This window comes from Hippoglossus stenolepis, chromosome 16, assembly GCF_022539355.2.
Source record: "Hippoglossus stenolepis isolate QCI-W04-F060 chromosome 16, HSTE1.2, whole genome shotgun sequence".
Classification (NCBI taxonomy): domain Eukaryota; kingdom Metazoa; phylum Chordata; class Actinopteri; order Pleuronectiformes; family Pleuronectidae; genus Hippoglossus; species Hippoglossus stenolepis.
In genome coordinates this window covers 1401003-1421051 of record NC_061498.1, presented here as the reverse complement: position 1 = coordinate 1421051, position 20049 = coordinate 1401003, and the positions used below count along the sequence as shown (strand labels likewise).

Below are 20049 nucleotides of genomic sequence, written 5' to 3'. Positions count from 1 at the left end.
GAGTCACTCTGTGGAGAATGTGCTGTGAGGAGAAGTTCCAAATTCTACTTTCTGGTTCCACGGCTCAGGAAACGTACGGAAAAGGTTCAAGAAGATTTACTACTCATGTCAACAAGCTAATTAAAGGGTAGATGCAGTAAGATTAAGTGTAATTGTCCCACATTAGATGGGAGGTTAAACAGAATATGATAAGATAGACGTGTGTTAATAATTACAGGTGAAAAAAGACCTGCTGTACAATTCAGTTTATCACAGTCTGAGGACAAAGGTTGCAATAGAAGTATAAATATACGTTATATACTGGAGTGTATCTCTATCAGGGCTGACACATGTACTGTATATACACGTGTATACATACATTTACTTCAATATACACAGACTGTAACACTCAATTCAGTCTCTGTTGAACAGTGTATTTATGAAATATGAATTACACCCCTGCAGTCATGTTGCAATGGAAATGTTTCCGTGTAAGTCTGACTCCCTTTATTCTGAGAAAATGAAGAACAATCTTTTCCCGTGTGTTTTACGATGACGGGCCTGTGAGTCGTGTCTCACCTGAGCTGCGGTGCTGAGTAACGCAGTCATAACTACCTTGGATGAAAACACCTCATCAGCAGGTTTGAGATGTCATGTGGTGAATATATGAGCTGCAGCACGTCTGCGGAGCCACAAAGTCTAACTCATGGAAATCCACACACTGCTAAATGATAAACTCTGTTACGTTTTTTTCCATTTGCAAGAAGTTAACATCAGAAACAGTTTGTGTTTGTTTGTGCTCAGGAGCACGAGGGGATTTCAAGTTTGGTCTTTTATCTCCTTTGTTTACAAATGTGCTCAACACAGACAGTTTCCAGGTAGAATGACCGTACAGTCAGGGGGATAAATAATACAATAGTACATATTATAAAAGTACTTTAGAGTCTATGAGTTGTAGAGTCTTGATCTATTCTTTACAAGATTCAAGAAGCTGTATTGTCATTACAACATATGAGTCGAGGGAATAAAACTAAGAACTGAATCTAAAAACTAAGCAGAAGCAGCAAATACATACAATGGAATAAAATCCATAAAATCTGAAATATTTACACATTAATTTGTACATTTACTTTTCTAAATTATTTCCTATTGCTGACCTGAATTGATTAACTTGTAAAGGAGCTGGTGTTGCTACACAAAGAAAGATGATGATGATGATGATGATTATTATTATTATTAAATTCACATATATAATAATAATAATAATAATCAAGTTATTTTCTGTCCCTGTGTATTTATACATCATAAAGAATCCTGAAGTTTATGATTCTGATCTTTAGAATCTGCAGTAACTTGTTTATCTTCGTGCTCGTACGTGTAAACAGATGTAAACATGTTGACGTCATGTTTACAAGCTGATATATAATCGATCGGACGCTGACTGAGCATGACGCAGCAGAAAAAGCGCCGAGTCATTTCACATCACACGGGCACTTCCGGACCACGTGACGGCCGGGCGGAGTGACTGGGGGGGGAGGAGCCACGCGGTCAGCAGTATAAATACAGGGAGCGTCCCTCCTCCAACTCAGTCCGGGTAGAAACCAGAGAGGTTCTTGCTTCAACAGTGTTTGAACGGAGCGTCTCCTTTCGTCCCGCTTTGTTTCCGTGTTTAACTTCTCTCCTCAGAACCTGAATCCGCTTCTACTTGAAACTCCACTCGACGAACTCACGCACAACTTTATTTTTCTACCGTTTTGTTAAGAAAAACCCAAACCAGCCAAGATGGAGTCTCAAGTGCGTCAGAACTACCACCGAGACAGTGAGGCCGCCGTCAACAGGATGATCAACATGGAGCTGTTCGCCTCCTACACATACACTTCCATGGTAAGAGACATTTATATACTTATATTTATACTATACTACCATATATACACATCCATGGTAAGAGACACGCATATATATATTTATACTTATATTTATACACCTACACATCCACATACTTGTATTTATTTATACACCTCCATGGTGAGAAATGCTACACATAAACATAAATCTATACATCCATCAAGAATACATGCTTATATTTTCTATTCTTAATATTTATACTGGTTTGTGTTTATATTGTACTACCTTGTACATGATGACACGTTGCTGCTGTAACACAGGAATCAGTCAAATCTCTCTTTTCCCCTCGTACACTTTAAGTTCAAACACACAGAGTTAAGTAGAAGCTGTGAGTTGTCGTCACTGTGTCACTTCTTTAATATCTGTGACAAGTCGAGTGAGGACAACCATCCTGATGACTCATGAACTGTCTGTCTCCGTAACGACTGTGTGTCACTGTGTGTTTTCTGCTCAGTAACAATGATCTGGTAATAACCGGTGTTTGTCTCCTGGCTCCGTCCCCTCACAGGCCTTCTACTTCTCCCGTGACGACGTGGCCCTCCCCGGCTTCGCCCACTTCTTCAAGGAGAACATCGGCGAGGAGCGGGAGCACGCCGAGAAGCTGATGTCCTTCCAGAACAACAGAGGAGGACGCATCTTCCTCCAGGACATCAAGGTCAGTACACGGCAGAGAACTGGTGCAGCCACACCCAGTGTGTTGAGTTCAGATAAACCGTGAGTAACATGGAGGGTTGAGACTCGTTTCCTCCCGTCTGACTCCATCTTATCCCGTTAAGACCTGAAGCACCGAATTTAAAAACTCGCTCTAAAGCTTAAGTGTTGTGCAATGTGTACACAACGCTCCGTTTAGTTTCAGTCTGCTGTAATTCACTGGTTTCCCTCCTCAGAAACCCGAGCGTGATGAGTGGGGCAGCGGGCTGGAGGCCATGCAGTGCGCTCTGCAGCTGGAGAAGAGCGTCAACCAGGCGCTGCTGGACCTGCACAAGCTGGCCTCCGAGCACGTCGACCCTCATGTAAGTTACCAGATGACGTACGAGTAGGAAACGTTCTCGCGTGTTCCAAACCACTGATTGTGCTGTTGTCTGGTCCTCAGCTGTGTGACTTCCTGGAGACCCACTACCTGAACGAGCAGGTGGAGGCCATCAAGAAGCTGGGCGACCACATCAGCAACCTCACCCGCATGGACCCCAGCACCAACAAGATGGCGGAGTACCTGTTTGATAAGCACACCCTGGGTGGCTCGAGCTAAACGCACAACACCAGGAGTGAGGAGCTGAACTCGGGCTTCTGAGAAGAATCTGTGTCAAATCCTCCTTGTGGCATTTTAAGATCATAACTTCATCTGTTTATCAGAATAAACATTTTGAGCTGGACTTTGTCTGTTTGTAACTTTTTGAATCAATCACAAAATGAGCTTCTCAAATTAATAATTTTGGCTTAAATGTTGAATTGGTTAAGTAGTCAAATAACTTATTTCTTCAACAACTTGCATATAAATGAATATATTGAAGAGGAAATCTAAAAAGACAAATCTGTTGAAGATAATCTGACGCACAACCATTCAGACTGGTTTCTGTTTTTGCACTTTTACACCTTCACCACACGGTGGCGACATTTCCTCTTATTTGATGACCTGTTACAAAATTAAAAGTAGAATGATGTAAACCCAGATAATGTGGTCGTATTAACGTACATTTGAAGCTTTGATTATATTGAAGCTACTGACACAACAGGTCGTTGACGTTCAGATCCTCGGCTCATAATCAAGTAAAATACAGATGGAATCTCACACAATCCACTTTGCAGCTACTAGATCTCAACCAGATATTTAACGGCTGGAGGTGGAGATACGAGATGTATCTTTCTTTGGTATAATAAAGATCATTTTGAATAAATCCATATTCATTTATTGAAACACCGAGGACCCATAGACATGAACTTGTGAGGGAGAGTGAAAGATAAGTAGTGCAAATATAATCACATGTCATTTTGAAGCAGATAAAAGAAACGGGTGTTAAATAATTGCACTTTTATCAAGATATGATTTGTATTTAATTCACTCACGAGATGGAAACTGAAATAGTTTTGATGCTGAAAGATTTAAAGTGTTTAAATGAGTGGAATCTTAAAGATGGACTGTGTGTGTGTGTGTGTGTGGACACTAAGTGATTGGCAGTGAGGGATATTATGGAGATTAACACTGGGGGAGGGGAGAGAGAGGGAGAGAGAGGGGAGAGAGGGAGAGAGAGGGAGAGAGGGGAGAGAGAGAGAGAGAGAGAGGGAGGGAGAGAGAGAGAGGGAGAGAGAGAGAGAGAGAGAGGGAGAGAGAGAGAGAGAGAGAGAGAGAGAGAGAGGGGAGAGAGAGAGAGAGAGAGAGAGGGAGAGAGAGAGAGAGAGAGAGAGAGAGAGGGGAGAGACAGAGAGAGAGAGAGAGAGAGAGAGAGAGAGAGAGAGAGAGAGAGAGAGAGGGAGAGAGAGGGAGTTATCTCTTCAGTCAGTGTTGGTGAATTTGTCCTCAACTCGTTTGGATGCAGAATAATTACAATAAAGCCAAAGAAAGAAGCGACTGATCCAACACGGTGAGTCATGTGTTGCTTTTCATAGTTTGTAATATTAGTTATTTTACATTTACAACCATGAAAGTTTCTCTTTGTTAGTTATCGCTGATAAATTCATGTTTAAATTTACTTAATTAAGTAAAACAGCTGAAAAACCTAAATAAATTAACTGCAGCAAACATTTGAATTAAACAGGATTTTTAAATTGTGCCATTAAGAAGCAGCTTCAGTCACAGATGAGGTTAATGTTCATTTAGTGGATTTTATACTCGATGTTGTTCTGTATCTCTTCATTTTAACTTTTCACTTTGAAAGTTCCTCCTGGAGAAAACATTTATTTTACATATAGTGTGTGTGTGTGTGTGTGGGGGGGTGTTTTCCAACACTGGCAAAGATTAGTTTAAGTGGATTATGGGATGCTAGTGCACGTCTGTTTGCACGGAGCGCTCACGTGAATTCACCTCTAACAGGTTCGTGGTGTTTACATCGTACGCACCTTCTTTACAAAGCTGCAGATTCTGTAACTGTAAAAAACTCAGTGATACAGTCACGAACAATAAGTATCACAACGAATCATTATTGTTTGCTTGACTGATAAATAATGTTTCATATCATATTTCTTTAAAAGATTCCAGTGTGTGCATCATGCAGAGATTCAGAGAGTGATGACGTCCTGGGTTCAGTTCAGAGCTTTGAGCTTTTAGACAAAATCCTGTCGCCGGCTGTTCACCTCCAATCCGTCTGCATGTGGATCAGAGAAGATTGACTAGTAATAGTTATAGTTATAGTTATAGTTGTTCAACTAGTAAAATGCTAAACAAGTGGGACGAAGACTTAAAGGTTCAGTGTGAGATTCAGGTGAAAGGATCTATTGGCAGAAACTGAATATAAAAATATGTGTTTCATCTAAATTGTATGAATTGTTGTTTTCTTTACCCTAGAATGGGACCTTTATTTTTAAATACTTTATATTTATATACTTTATATTTAAATGATATCTACATCAGGAGTGTCTCCTCTCTACGGAGGCAGCCATGTTTTTTACAGTAGGCCAAACTGGACAAACTAAACGTCTTTTGAGTTTTTATGACGACTGAAGCTGGGGTTGGGGTGGGGGTGGAACCTTTCAGGCCTTTCCTTCAGAGGCAGGTCAAAGACGTATCAACAAAACTATAATTTAATATTCAACACACTACAGTAGCTGTATTTTATTATTATTTTATCATTATTATTCAGTATCACAGTATTTAATATCTCAGTGAGTGACCCACTCATCTGACAGATTTAATCAGCACCAGTTCTCTGTGTTGTTTTTGAGTCGCCCTCTTTAATCCACTGTTTATTCAATCCAGGGGCTGCGAGGGTCAGTTCCCAGTGAAACTCAGCTTGCCAACTACAGCAGATCTCATTATGGGAATATGTGGTGTGGTGAGAGGAGGAGGAGGGTGTAGAGGAGGGAGGGAGGAGGCAAACTGTCCTTTAATTTGTCTAAGCTGAGGATTTCTGGATTACCTTTGGCAATTAATCTTGTTACGTCCCTGCAGCGACAGAGGGTTGTCTGCTGTGGGGGGCGGTGTGAAGCGCCAGGGTGTAAATCCCAGAGGACGGAGACACGAGCGACAGACACACAACCTGCAGCTTTTTATTCACACTTTACGAACCTTTTAACCCTGATTTACCTGAAACTGCCTCATCGAGCTCAGTCAAACTGACGAATGGGAGGAACCCAGCTTTTCGACTTGACACTGAAGGAAGAGCTCAGGTGTGACTGCTCAAATGGAAGTTTCAGGGGCCGGGGCCTCTTCTGTACGAGCTCAGATGTGTTTTAAGACGCTGGTTCTCAACTCTCACTCTCTTCTTATCGAGCTCCGAGCGTCTTCGTGTGACAGGGTCGTTAATTATGAGCGACGTCGTCAGAAACATGAATAAAGTTCAAAAAATGATATGAGAAGAAACGCTGACACCTGCTGGTCTGGTTGGTAACAGCGACAAACCAAAGGGATAAACGTTAATGATGACCATGTAACAAATAGTAGATATACATTTTGATCGTTAAAGTATGAGGTTAAAGATCAAATCTAAATAAACAGAGGATTTTATTGAGGTTATTAATGAGCATTTTGGTTTTTGTTAAATCAGCGAAGGCCGAGTCGTGAGCGACCGGAGAGCCGATCAGAAATCGGTTTAGTTTCTACGTCATCGTGTCCAAACTTCTCTGTTTCTGCTCGTTCAGACTAAAACGCAGCGTCGGAGAGTTTTAAACTGAAAAGGGACGAACAGTTTCCAAACTTCTCGGCTCAGCTGCTGTAAAACTTCAGAGCAAATGGACGCCGGACGTTTCTGTGGCAGAGACGATGTGTTGATGTGTTTTCTGTAATAAAAACGTGTGGACGTAGCCTCAGTCAGATACTTGAAGGTGAGAGTGAGAGAGGATCAAAGAGATTACAGAAGGTGAAAGGTCAAACTGGAAGAAATATGAAAAAGAAGCAGAATCAAAAGATAAATGATCATATGTGTTTTCCTTTGTTGTGCCAGAGCAGCGATGCGATTGGTCAGCGTGGCGGGAGCGCGGCTCCGCAGGGCGGTCGAGAAGGAGGAGGAGAGGGAGCGTCCGCCGCCCCCCCCGCCCTCACACCACTCCAACAAGCAGTTTGAAACCATCAAGAACAAGTTCTTCAATGAGCTCACACACCTGCCAAGTGAGCGCACACGCACACGCACACGCACACATGAAGATGTAACGTGCACATCCGACACACACACAAGGACAATTCAAACACACAACTGAACCTGCTGTTGAACAAAGATCCTGCATCTTCTGTTTCATATCGTACCATCGTCCTGTCATCTCACGTTCACCTGTCTTCATTCTGCCCCCCATTTCTTCACGCTCCCACTCTGCTCCTCAAGATCATAAACTCAACAGTAAGTCCGTCTCGTCTACGTTTCTGTTGCTCCTGTTTTGAAGTCGTACGTCTTTGGTGGCAAGAAAATCCACAAAACTTGTTGTGAGGTGTAAAATAAAGATTTAAATTATGAGATAAATCGAAATTGGACTTTGAGTTTGAGTTAACGTGTTTCTTCAGGAAGCTTCCGTCTTCCAGCGCAGTCCATTTACTTCAGGCTACATCAAAGGCATTTTCAAAGGCAAACACTGACAAGGCAACTTCTCACAAAACCTTGTGAACTCTTGTATTTTAAAAAGCCAAATAATGTCCAGCATGATGTAGATGATCTTGTGCGAATGTTTTCTTATCTAACAGTTTAAAATGATTAAACAAGACAAGTTCTCAGTCAACGTGGCGACAATCCTTTTCTCAGAAATTCCTCACAAGTCTAATTCAGTAGTGAAATAAAACCTGTTCACCCGTATCAACGCTGTTTTCTATCACCAACCGGCCTCTCTCCTTCACCCCCCCACTTTCTCCAGTGCCCATGTGGGCAGTGGGAGCCATCGTGGTCGTGGTCCTCGCCCTCATCGCCTGCATGGGATTCTGCATCTACAGGAAGTGCTTCAACAAGGGCAGCAAGCCCAAGAAGGTCCGCGAGAGGAAGGGAGGACGAGGGCGCAGAAAGAAGGATAAGGACGGAGAGGAGGGCGATGAGAAGAAGGTGAGGAAGGTCGAGGGGTAGTCGCTACCACCGGTGTGTCTGCAGAAGACGTCCTGAGAGTTTATATCGTTTTCAACTGACGCTCCAAGACTCGATGTTGGTTCCTTTGAACGGAATATATTTGCCGTATATTAAGAATCACAATGCTTCTTAAAGACATAATGTCTTGTGACTGTGTGTCTTCTAGGAAGGAGAAGAAGGAAAGGAAGAAGAGGAGAAGGAGTCCCTTGGTAAACTGGAGTACTCACTGGACTATAACTTCAGTGATAACCAGGTACACGTGCACACAGCTCAACGCCGTATTAAAAGCGTGTGTTACTTTGGATTTGATAAACGGGACCCTTCAGTTTTTCACCCACTCTTCTCCTCTCTCCTCCTCCTCCTCCTCCTCCTCCTCCTCCTCCTCCTCCTCCTCCTCCTCCTCCCAGTTGATCGTGGGCATCCTCCAGGCACAGGACCTCCCTGCTATGGACATCGGGGGGACCTCAGACCCCTACGTCAAAGTCTACATGCTGCCCGACAAGAAGAAGAAGTTTGAGACCAAAGTTCAGCGCAAGAACCTGTGTCCAGTCTTCAACGAGACCTTCTCCTTCAAGGTGCGTAGACATCGATACCAAATGATTCCATTATTTGTCTTTGAGGCCTGGAGAAGCTTCAGATTTAACGTTTGATGATTCCGTCCTCTGCAGATTCCCTACACTGAGCTGGGTGGTCAGACTCTGGTGCTCCAGGTTTTTGACTTTGACCGTTTTGGTAAACATGACAACATTGGCGAGATCAAGATCCCCATGAACAGCATTGACATGGCACAGCCGATCCACGAATGGAAATATCTGGTCGGAGGAGAGAAAGAGGAGGTACATGCGTGTTTTATTATGTCATCAACTAAAATATATGATGAATGTCACAGTCGTTAATCTCAGAAATGTAATGAGGACGTGTTGGACCTCGTTAGAACGGGAAGAAGCTCAAGATTCAAAGCTACTTCGTCCCGACAACACAAGCTGCAATTCAAATGAAAAACTCATAGAACCATCTGCCAAGTTTTATTTTAGTCCATAAGCCTGAAGAAGCTACTCAATGTCTGATGATTCCTGAAAGTCTCCAAGTTATTATTTTTTTATATCCAGGGTAACGCTTAGACCGTGATTTCGGTCCTGCCCACATTTTTACAATTATGTCTTTGCTTGCTCGTGGTTGGCCAATGAGGTTGTTGACATATATTTGAATCAAGTTTTTTAAAGTGTTTATACAGAGACCAGGATTATTCATTTACACTCTGTAGTTGCAGAGATTCATTTTCGAGCAGGGGCCAGATTTCCAACATCTGAAGTAACCAAAGCACGTCTCTGAATATGTTTCTCCCTGACAGATAGAGAAGCTGGGCGACATCTGTATTTCCCTTCGTTACGTCCCCACCGCCGGGAAGTTAACAGTCAACATCATGGAAGCCAAGAACCTGAAGAAGATGGACGTTGGAGGCCTGTCAGGTGAACGCAGCACACTTTTCCAACAGGCATCAGTCCACTGAAGATCTTTCTCTGCTGCCTGGTCTGATCGACCGTCTGACGGCATGTCGCTCTGTCTCAGATCCCTTCGTCAAGGTGGTGCTGCAGCACAACGGGAAACGACTGAAGAAGAAGAAGACGTCCGTCAAGCAGAACACTCTGAATCCTTACTTCAACGAGAGCTTCAGCTTCGAGATCCCGTTCTCCCAGATCCAGGTTTGAATCGCTCCTCTCACAACACAGTGTCAGCTGGGCCCTCGTGAGTTCAGCTGAAACAGGAAGTTATGTTTTCACTTCTGTTTTCAAATGTTTCTTTGAAAGCAAGATTATGCAAAAACTACAGATTACCACGAAACATGGTGGAACGAAGTTATGGTTCAGGGAAATCGTGCACGTTTTGGTTTCATGGGAACCGGCATCTTTTCATCTGACTTGTGGCAAGAAACAGGAAGTTCTTTCCCAAAGTTGCTAAATATTCTCCTGCTCTAACTCCAGTGTCGTCTTCTCTGCCGTCTCCACACGCAGAAACTCCAGGTGGTGATCACCGTGTACGACTACGACAAGCTGGGCAGCAACGACGCCATCGGCAAGTGCTGGATCGGCTACGGCGCCTCGGGCGTCGGCCTGCGCCACTGGTCAGACATGCTGGCCAATCCCAGGCGTCCTGTGGCCCAGTGGCACACGCTGCAAACTGAGGAGGAGGTGGACGCTGCTCTGAAGGCCCCTATTCGCTAAACACACACACACCAACATCTGCAGAGGAGCCGTGTTCTTTCATCTGCAACCAAACATCTGGAGAGTTTTATGAAATGATCTGTAATCTTTCACACCTATATTGATTTTGTGATCTCTTTGTATGACTGTGTGTGTGTGTGTGTGTGCTTTATATTTGACTGAATGCATGAATCAGATTCATACAAACTAACACACGTGTGTGCTCTGGCTTCTGAACACTCAAACTACACATTGACACTGAACGATAAGTATGATTCACATATTCAGAATGAAAGTGTTAGTTTGTCCTCCAGCCCAGATACGGAACAAAATCAACTTAGTGTTTGCAAAGTAATGCTTTTTAGATTTATGACTCCAGAGAGTGACGTGCTAGAACTTCTTCTGCTCTCTGACAAGAAAATAGAAAAGTGACACAGATCTGAAGTGTGAATATTCTTCTGTATCGTCTTCCTCGTGTTCTCGTTTACCCACGGAATCCTGTCGTCAGTCGAAAAGTGTGTTTTCCTTTGAAATGTGTTGAATCTAGTTACATGTTTTTACTCTTTGTGGCTCCGTCAGTGTTTCAGAGGAGATTGTGTGTGTGTGTGTGTGTGTGTGTGTGTGTGTGTGTGTGTGTGTGTGTGTGTGTGTGTGTGTGTGTGTGTGAGAGAGAGAGAGAAAAGCTGTTACGACACTTTGTGACTGTCCAGGAAATAGCTGAACAAATAAAATGTTTCTGAACGATGACGGATGGATGGAATTTCATTTGCACATAAGCAGGAACACACACACACACACACACACACCAACACAACTTTGTAATCAGAGGAACAGAAATATTGTTGTAAAGATAGTTAATCCTTCACTGTGTAATTATTGCCGCCGTTTGTCCCACTGATCCAATCATGAATACAGAAAATATGTTTCTGAGCAGTGACAGGCAGCGTAACCTTCACTGAATCATTTGAGTTCAGTGTGTGTGTGTGTGTGTGTGTGTGTGTGTGTGTGTGTGTGTGTGTGTGTGGTGAGAGAAAGGCTGGATTAACAGTGTGTCCTCTTTAGTCCTTGTCTCGCTGTGAGCCAAACATGTGAGGCAGGAATTAGAGAGGGAAGCGTGGGGGTCATACAGGAAACATAATTACCACCAACAGTGGCTGAGACGTCTCAGCCACTGTACACTGATATCATGACAAACATCAGATATCATGACAAACATCAGATATCATGATAAACATCTGATATCACAACATGACAAACAGATCCCGGGTTGTGATCCACAGAGAAGATTAATTAAAGAAACTCAATCTTGATGTAGTTTCCCTTGTTTTTCCATCCGTCCAAATAAAAATGAAACAAAACCAAGTCAACACTGAGAGCACGTCATTTTATTATCAACACATCTAATCAAGTACATTCAGCATCTCTCTCCCACCCAGGGAGCGTCTGGGCAGCGGCTCTGGAACCAGACGACCACAGAGACCAGTGTCGTTCCTCTGGTCCTGTCTCCTCTTTACTTCCAGCGACCGCCCACCTTCCCTTTGCCGTGGACCTTTTTACTGTAAGAGGAAGAAAGTAACAAGACGAAGGAGGTAGAGGAAGACGCGACAGGAAAGAGGAGATTTCTATTTTAACCATATTTTCTGTTGAAGTTACTCACAACTTCTGAGCATGTTGGATCCGGTTGAGCAGCACAATGATCTGCAGGAGGAGAAGAAACGTGCTCAAGCTAAATGACCTCAGGGGTCAAGTTAAATTAAGGTTTTATTTGAAAGGTTTTATTGCTAAATGCAACAATTATGGCTAAAATCAGATCATCTTGTTTTTAGATTGTATTTGATTTCTGGAAGTTACCTCCACCCCCCCCAGGGGACCCAGACCCCCTGTACTCTACCGCTTCACTCCTGTTATTGTCCTGTCTGCTGTTACCTCGTATTTCTGGTGTTTCATGTGCTCCATGAAGTCAAACTTCTCCGACTCCAGCTGGTAGACCCAGTCCCACAGCTCCTGGGCCTGTTGCCTTGGAAACACAAAGGAAAAGGTGTCGGTGATTTGTCTCCACAGCGTAAACACAGACACACGGAGCGCTGGTTGGAAAGAGCCGACCTGGAACTCTGTGCTGGGTTTGGTTTGGTGTTGATCAGTAAAAACAGAGATACCTGTATTTACCTTTTCAACTTTAAAAATACTTTGTTGTGGTTTTTATAGTAAAAAACACACTTTTCCAGATCGCATTTCGTGGTTTTCTGGGTCTTATTTGTTCAAACACTGTGTAAAAGTGATGAGTGCTCTAGTCATATAGTTATTGTTGTGTCTCACTTGAGGGCGTCCTCCCTCAGGTTGTCCATGCTCAGCGGCTGTCGTCTCTCAGTCAGAGTCTTCCTCTTGATCTCTCTGCCCGTCAGACGCTTGCCCTTCCTCGTCTCGGCCTGGAGCAGAAGGAACACAGTCAATCAGTGTCTCATCATCAATCATCATCATCATCATCACTGAGAGGAAGAGCAGCAGGTGTCTGACCTTGGCCAGGAAGCCTCCGAAGTTTGCTCCCATACCAGACAGCACTTTCTTCTTCTTGAGGTCATCATCAGCCTTCTTCCTGGCCTCCTCATCCTCCTTTCTGTGCCGCTCCTCCTGACGGAAAGAAGCAGGAGCGTCACATTTACGTGTTGTGGATTTTGAGGCATGAGGAGGGTGTGTGTGTGTGTGTGTGTGTGTGTGTGTGTGTGTGTGTGTGTGTGTGTGTGTGTGTGTGTGTGTGTGTGTGTGTATGTCTGTGTGTGTGTATGTCTGTGTGTTACCGCGATCCTGTTTTGTCGGTCCTTCTCCTTCTCTGTTCGAACCCTCTGGATCTCAGCTCTCTCTGAACGACGATTCTCCTGGTGGAGAGAAAAGCAAAGGAAACATTGGCAAATTAACTGCAGCCCTTTAATACCTCACTAAAATAAATGTACTAAACTTCCAGGGTCAATTTCTGCATCACATTTCTGTATCCGTGCTGTTGTTGAAGATGTGATCTTACTATTCTGTCTTTGAGGCCGATCAGCTCTTCCTCGTCCTTCTTCCTCTGCTCAAAGTGGACATCGATCAGCGTGTGCAGCTCCTGTAGATCCTTCTCCATGCGCTTCCTGTGGATGTCCTGTGGCAACCAAACAATGTTATTCACCACATATCAGGATGAGATCCTTTTAATTCTGTTTCCAGTTGATTTATTGGATCTGATCTTAATGACTATTTCAATCATTCTATAATGTTTTATTTGATCTTGTTTTTACTCTTTTCTCGTCCGTAACAATTTGTATTTGTGCTCAAAAGCTTTGTTTCCTATCACTTGGTTTCATTTTTTCATTTTTCAACTTACAAAGCATCGTGTTACTGTGTTTTGAAAGGTTCTGTATGAATAAAGTTTATTATTACGTAACAGAAAGTTTGGCTTAAAGTGCTTCTTCAAAACTTACATCAAAATCCACCCTATCTCCCTCAGGGATCTTTGGGGCAGCGAGTTGAGGCACCATCGGCCTGAAGGGAGGAAGGAGGCACAGAACAGGCTGAGCATTTACAACTGATCAAAGATAAGATTATAGGAGAAGGAAACATTACAAATAAAAAATGCATCAGCTTGAAGGAACCTACTTGGGTTTGGGACGCTCCTCCTCTGATGACGAGAGAGAAAGAACAGATCATGTTATTGAATACAAATGTTTCTCTTCAGACATGTTGGAGAAGAAAGGTTAAAAAGTTTCTTAACGAGCAGAAACACACAACAAGCACTGAGGTCAAATAAAGCAGCTGTTGTAGGTTATGGAAAACACCAAAGCAGCTTCCTCATCAATCCAATCAAAGTTTATTATCTATAAAACAAAGGTGAAGATAATTCTGAAGGGTGGAGCTGAGCAGGAGGAGATAATCGTGGGTTTTACTCTTCAGGAGACCAAAGAGTGTTTCTCACCTTCCTCCTGAGCATCTTGATCTGCTGCAGCGGCCAAACCAAGGCAGAGAGAACGACGGCAGGATGGAAATAAAAGTTATTAATGATGTGGGACGAGCACACGAGAAAAGAAAGGAAGGAAGGAAGGAAGGAAGGAAGGAAGGAAGGAAGGAAAGTTAAAGATAGAGAGAACAGTGTGATGAGAGAAGGAGAGAACGATGTGGAATGAATGAAGTCAGTTTCATGTGCGTCAGACATTAGAGAAGCTAAATCAAAGACATGTTGAGAAATGCTACACTCTTGCTTTGGAAACTATCATTTCCCATCATGCAACGTGAGCCACACGGTTCATTGCACTGAACCATCTACTGTGGCCGCAGGGAAACGTAGTTGTTTATTACACAGAGCACAGGTGCGTATTATTTACAACCTGTTTACACAGGCGGCAAATCAGGCAATAAAAACATATGATCTTTATGTATATATATATAAACTAGCATATATTATATATACACATGTTATAACCTTACCCTGGAACTCCTCTTGCTCCTCTGATCAGCAGCACCAGTGGTTTTAGCCGATGGAAAAGAAGAAGAGAGTTGACAGGTCAGTTAATTGTCCTGAACTCGCACAGTTATGAAGAAGAAGAGGAGGAGAAACAACTTTATCGTAGCTTTAGTCACGGTGGCTGTTTTCCCCCTCCGTCTTTTTAAATAAAGATGGACGACATGTCTCTGTCTCCTCTGACTTTCCAGAAATGAAGCCGAATGATCTCAGTCTCAGCTTTGATGATGTTTCACCAGTTTGTTATAGCATCAAATATCTGATTAATACCAAACTTACTGGAGAACTAAGAACGACCTCCTCCATGTCCGTCCACTAACATGGAGGAGGTGGGGTTTATGACCTGTGCTGCTGTTCACAGTCTGAGATCAACACACACTAGATCCATCCGTCCACTAACCGGGATCTGAACCAGTAACCTTGTTAATCACCCACACACACCATCAAACAATCTTCACTCTTGTGACACAACAAGCAGCCGTCCTGTGTGCGTGTGCACGCTTTGCATTCTGGGAGTCTCCCCGTCCTTACCTACTCCGTCCTCCTCCACCTCCTCGGGCTCCTCCTCCTGCTCCTCCTCAGCCTCTGGGGACAAATGAGAGGCAGAGAAATGAAAACTGTCTCATGTCTCGTATGAATCTTCACGGATGATGTTTGTGACGGATTTGGACACAACTCACCGTCTGCCTGCTCCCTGCAGAGAAGACACAGACTCGTTATCAGTTCATGTCACAGTTATTTACACTGAAATGAATAAATGCTGCTGCTCTACTCACTCGTATTCTTCTTCTACGTCTGACATGACTGCAACACAGAGAGAAGACACTGAGTGAAATGCAGAACAGCCACGTGAAGTAGAAACCGAAGATTAAGTCTTTGATTGATGGGATTTTTAAAAAGTGATGAACACGACAATTAATTTATATGATGTGTTAAAGTCTCGGCCGCAGCCAAGTGCCACACATGCTCGTTTCAGACGCACTCCATCGACCACGTTGCTGAAATATCAAATGTGCCAATCTGAGCACCCAGGGCTGTGTTGGTCTTACAATGTAGTCGGCCGCAGTGCTGTTGTGTTGCAGTGTTGGAATGCGAGTGTTTGAACAATCCCTCTGAGTCAGCGACAGTGTTTGAATCTATTTATTCTGCTGTTGAACTTGCAAAAGTGGATTTTCACCTGAGCACTTTAGACCAAGCACTGAAAACAGAGCTTAGTGCTGAAATACCTGCAACAACAACGGAAACACAGTAAACTGCTGCAATGCTCTGCCTGCAGGACGTCCAACACAGGTCCAAGGAAAGCATTGGTCCGAGAAGAGGGACACAGAGTCCTCCACTGACCATTCCTGAAGACCCGGTTCTCTGCGTGTCTTCGAGGAACCGACAGAACCCTGAGGATGCTGCTGATGAAGCGGACGAGAGGAGGAGGCTGTGTGGAGATGAACAAGGCTGCAGGAGCAACATCCACAAAGAGACCATTTGTCTCTTTTATAAGAACACGAGTCCTCATCACTACATCACACGTGTCCTCAGTCTCCTGTGATTAATCTCTTTGGAGACGGAGAAACACACACAAGCATGGAGACATGGTTTTCACTATAAATTGTCTGTGAGCTGCCATTGTCCTGACATAAAGCCGCACACACAGGGGGGGCTGACACCTTCCTGGCAGCGTGCACTGGCAGACTGATGGAGTGTGAACAGGTGAGAATGTGACGAGGGTTCGACACAGACGGACCCGAGCAGATAGAGTTTCTCCCTCTTTCTAGTGTCCACCTTTGTCCTCACTGACTGTTTGTCCCTCTGAACTCTGACAAACCGGGATCATTCACTTTGAAACACTGCGCACGGGATCGGAAGTGGAAATATTTAGATTTTACAACAATTTTAGCACCTTAACTGTTAACTGACGAGTGACTGATGATGTCATCAGCTTGTCTCGGGTACTTTCCATTCTGTGTCACAGTCTTTACTCGAGCAGAAGTACAGATTCAACCTAGAGGTATAAAAGTACAAGCTCTGACATGTATTATAATAGTTTTGCTGTGTTTTTATAGCATCAATAACTCAAATTGATTTTAGTTTGGTCCTATCCCATCCACTAACATGGAGGAGGCAGGGTTTACGACCTATAATGTCTGAATGAGCTCAAAGCAGATTCTCTGACGGATTCACAACGAGCGAGTGGGCGCGTTGATGTTTCTAATACGACAGAAACAAAAAGATCATAAAGGTGAGACGATGAAGGACATGAGGGGTTTACAGAGAGGAGGAGGAGGAGGAGGAGGAGGAGGAGGAGGAGGAGGAGAGAGGAGGAGGAGGAGGAGGAGGAGGAAGAGGAGGAGGAGGAGGAGGAGGAGGAGGAGGAATGATGGACGGATGAATGAGCACATGAGTGAAGCTGGGGATTTAGCAGAAGAATCAGGTTCCAGCAGACAACAGGCAGAGGCCTTAGCAGGGTTAATTTTAGTCAAGGACAGTGTGTGTGTGTGTGTGTCTGTGTGTGTGTATGTGTGTGTGTGTGCATTTCTTCATGATGAATGATGATGATGTCAACTTTATTCAAGACTAAAATAAAACATATTGATGCACAGATACTGAAGCTCAGCACAACTGCTCTAACTGGGTTTGAGTTACGTAGTGAACAGAAGAAATCCATGAAAATATCCATGTTGCCCGACACAAACTTCAGAAATAAGTCAGCGTGATATTATTGGATGTGAAGCAGGTGAAAATGTGTGAAAATGAAATTGTCTGCGATGTGAAGCAGTGACGCTCCTGCAGCTGAAACACAGGAACATGCAGCCCTGAATCTCTGGGCTGAAACTTGTAAGAAGCACAGATGAGGACCTGCAGGAGGAAGACATGCTCGGTGTCTTTGTCCATTTCACAGAGAGAATTATGGGTAAACTAGGTTCATATTAATCTTATTCAGTTTATCTTTATACTGAGACACCTGTTTAACACCCTCCACTTTCCTCTGGGTGCTAAAGATAGCAGCTCTGACCTCAGGCTGTTGAAAGTTATGAATGTCGTTGGCTGTGATACAAAGGAAAGTAAAAGATTTCAATCTATGTATGCACGTACGCACACGCACACACACAGACACACACAAAAGCCTTATTAGCTCCCTCAGCTCTGAAGGACGTCGGGCAAACTGGGCACCAACGGTTTTCTGCTGTGGCTCAGAATCAAAACCTTCAGATCCTAAACAATGTTATGAGAGAATGTGCTGTCTAGTTATCTGGATACAGATCTGCACATGTGTGGCTTTCTGGGGATTTCTCTTTAGGCCACTGTCACTCACTGTCAGTCGCTGTCAGTGATTGTTAGTGATTGTCAGTCACTGTCAGTCATCATCTGTTGTGTCAGACAAAGAATGAACCACAGTAACACAATCAGAACAAAGTGTAGTTGCAGCCATTAATCCATCAATCCTGCAGCAACAGATGTTTTTACATTGAAACCGTTCAGTATGTTTATGTTTTGGTGCCATAATGGACGTTGCCTTTGGATTTTTTTGGGGTAAAGTATGAAATTTTAATTTCAAAACACTAATGATTTTTGGTTTGATTATATTCAAGGTAACTATTCATTTAACAGCAGCAGGACGTTTACTTCCAGATAATTGAATCTTAATTGAGATAGACGTTTTTTTTTTAATAACAATAATAATAATGACTATACATGTGATTTCTATAGAACCTTTAAAACCAGAGGTAAGATTTACTTAATAAAAAAGTGCAAAGTTAATCAATTATAGAAAATCCTGATCATACTCAAAAGAATAAAAATGTATGTGTATGTATAAAAACACACAATTCAAACCACTAAAGTTAAAAGACGTTTGGTTGAATTTAAATAATTTAGCATTAAAGGGTTTAACTCTCGCGGCAACAAGGGAATGTTAACGCAACGAGAAATACATGAAAATGTAAACACATCATATTCAGCGATCGAAGTTCGGAAACATAATAACTGACAGACAGACACACATACCTGTACGGAGAGGTGGTTTCACCAGTCACAAGAGACAGAGGGACCGAGACTGGAAAGAGAATAACTCGTACAGGAAGAGACAGAGTTTTATACATAGAGGTGTGTGTGTGTGTGTGTGTGTGTTTGTGTGTGTGTTTGTGTGTGTCTGGGAGCTATCTGAATGACTATGTGTGTAAGCATGCTGTGAGAATTACTGAGTGTCCAAGTATATAATGCAAGAATAACTGTGACTGTCCGTGCGTGTACAAATGTTCAGATTTGAGGGCGTGTGTGTGTGCGTGTGTGTGTGTTTGCAGGCGTGTGTGTGTGTGTTTGCGTGCGAGTGTGTGTGTGTTTGCGTGCGAGTGTGTGCGCTGTCAGGGCTCGGGGCCACAGGCGGATTAAGCCGAGGCAGAAAGACGAGCACCCCGCAGGATTAGGGAGAACAGAGGGATGACCTCACTGAACAAATGGGGGGTGCCACAGGGCAGGTGGAGAGGGGGTTGGTGATGATGAGGATGAGCGATGAGGAGCGGCCGCTTGTTTGAAGATGGACGAAGTGTCTCCAGAAATGAAGCCAAAATATCCCGGGTCCAAACGCTGCCATCTTGCACAGCTGGAGTCTGCGCAGTAGCGATCGGGGGGGTGGAGTCGCGGCAGCAAGATGTCGATGCCGGCGCTCAACCTATCGTGAGTCAGTGTCAGCTGTCAATCATGAAGCGAACTCATCAGGAACATGAACCCTTGAACATCCGTGTGATAAGAACGACCCAAAACGACCACATTCGACGCAAAAATCAAGGACGTAATTCTGAGGTTCCCGAGCCGAGCGCCCTCCTCGCCACGCCTGCGTCTTCAAATCCTGTCCATTAGAAATCCCAGAGGAAGTTGGCGACCATCATAACCCCCTCACTGGGACCGTGGACGTTTCTCAGAGGGTGAAGCAGGAAGCAGCTGCTGGTCCCTGAACCGCGACAGGTGAGCTCAGGTCCACACACTAACCTGAGATATCCACATGTCACTGGACTCACCTTCTATTTACTTATCGTTTAATCGTCAAAATAAAAAAGATAAATAGCCCAGATTGAATGATTAGATTTATCAAGGTGAAGATTCTAATTAAAGATGATTGGATGATTGTTACTGAGGATAATGTTCCACTTATCTCTTTCTAGTTGTTCTCACTTGTATTGAAACCATTGAAACCATTGACGGCCGTGTGTTTGGGACCTCCCAGTCACTGTCAGTTGGGAAACAGCCAGTTGGTCCACATGGTGCGTTGGAAAAATATTTATGGGTTAGGGTTAGG

General features: G+C 43.6%; 3 protein-coding genes across 7 annotated transcripts; 2 read left to right on the top strand and 1 right to left on the bottom strand.

Annotated features, from left to right (window-relative positions):
• Positions 1-1546: 1546 nt before the first annotated feature.
• LOC118123803 (ferritin, middle subunit) lies at positions 1547-3257 on the top strand. Its single transcript, XM_035181413.2, has 4 exons — positions 1547-1863; positions 2393-2539; positions 2772-2897; positions 2978-3257. Exons 1-4 carry the CDS (start codon positions 1762-1764, stop codon positions 3131-3133), a joined length of 531 nt encoding a protein of 176 aa, XP_035037304.1. The 5' UTR covers positions 1547-1761; the 3' UTR covers positions 3134-3257.
• Positions 3258-4302: 1045 nt separating this feature from the next.
• syt5a (synaptotagmin Va) lies at positions 4303-11023 on the top strand. Of its 3 annotated transcripts, none has more exons than XM_035181282.2 (10): positions 4303-4463; positions 6978-7141; positions 7353-7367; positions 7873-8054; positions 8242-8328; positions 8483-8650; positions 8744-8911; positions 9427-9544; positions 9645-9778; positions 10088-11023. In XM_035181282.2, the coding sequence occupies exons 2-10, from the start codon at positions 6985-6987 to the stop codon at positions 10295-10297; spliced, it is 1239 nt and encodes a 412-aa protein (XP_035037173.1). In that variant the 5' UTR covers positions 4303-4463; positions 6978-6984; the 3' UTR covers positions 10298-11023. The 3 variants fall into 3 exon arrangements, with proteins under 3 accessions (XP_035037173.1, XP_035037176.1, XP_035037175.1); XM_035181284.2 differs by having other exon boundaries at positions 4305-4463; positions 6983-7141; XM_035181285.2 differs by lacking the exon at positions 7353-7367.
• A 616-nt stretch (positions 11024-11639) lies between these two features.
• Positions 11640-18928, bottom strand: tnnt1 (troponin T type 1 (skeletal, slow)). 3 transcript variants are annotated; one of them, XM_035181287.2, is made up of 15 exons: positions 18762-18928; positions 15539-15566; positions 15443-15456; positions 15294-15347; positions 14729-14749; positions 14220-14243; positions 13904-13925; positions 13729-13789; positions 13293-13409; positions 13072-13149; positions 12791-12901; positions 12593-12702; positions 12203-12293; positions 11934-11974; positions 11640-11832 (listed from the first exon to the last, which is right to left on the bottom strand). In XM_035181287.2, exons 2-15 carry the CDS (start codon positions 15562-15564, stop codon positions 11787-11789), a joined length of 816 nt encoding a protein of 271 aa, XP_035037178.1. In that variant the 5' UTR covers positions 15565-15566; positions 18762-18928; the 3' UTR covers positions 11640-11786. The 3 variants fall into 3 exon arrangements, with proteins under 3 accessions (XP_035037178.1, XP_035037177.1, XP_035037179.1); XM_035181286.2 differs by having other exon boundaries at positions 12791-12904; positions 18762-18919; XM_035181288.2 differs by lacking the exon at positions 14220-14243 and having other exon boundaries at positions 12791-12904; positions 18762-18918.
• Between the last annotated feature and the right edge of the window lie 1121 nt (positions 18929-20049).

Coding starts and splice junctions, on each gene's coding strand:
- LOC118123803 (XM_035181413.2), top strand. CDS start 1,762: ATGGAGTCTCAAGTGCGTCAGAACTACCACCGAGACAGTGAGGCCGCC. Junction 1,864..2,392: donor CCTACACATACACTTCCATG/GTAAGAGACATT, acceptor GTCCCCTCACAG/GCCTTCTACTTCTCCCGTGA. Junction 2,898..2,977: donor CCGAGCACGTCGACCCTCAT/GTAAGTTACCAG, acceptor TCTGGTCCTCAG/CTGTGTGACTTCCTGGAGAC.
- tnnt1 (XM_035181286.2), bottom strand. CDS start 15,564: ATGTCAGACGTAGAAGAAGAATACGA. Junction 14,244..14,728: donor GGAGCAAGAGGAGTTCCAGG/GTAAGGTTATAA, acceptor TGGCCGCTGCAG/CAGATCAAGATGCTCAGGAG. Junction 13,150..13,292: donor TCGGCCTCAAAGACAGAATA/GTAAGATCACAT, acceptor TCTCTCCACCAG/GAGAATCGTCGTTCAGAGAG.
- syt5a (XM_035181282.2), top strand. CDS start 6,985: ATGCGATTGGTCAGCGTGGCGGGAGCGCGGCTCCGCAGGGCGGTCGAG. Junction 8,329..8,482: donor ATAACTTCAGTGATAACCAG/GTACACGTGCAC, acceptor TCCTCCTCCCAG/TTGATCGTGGGCATCCTCCA. Junction 8,912..9,426: donor TCGGAGGAGAGAAAGAGGAG/GTACATGCGTGT, acceptor TCTCCCTGACAG/ATAGAGAAGCTGGGCGACAT.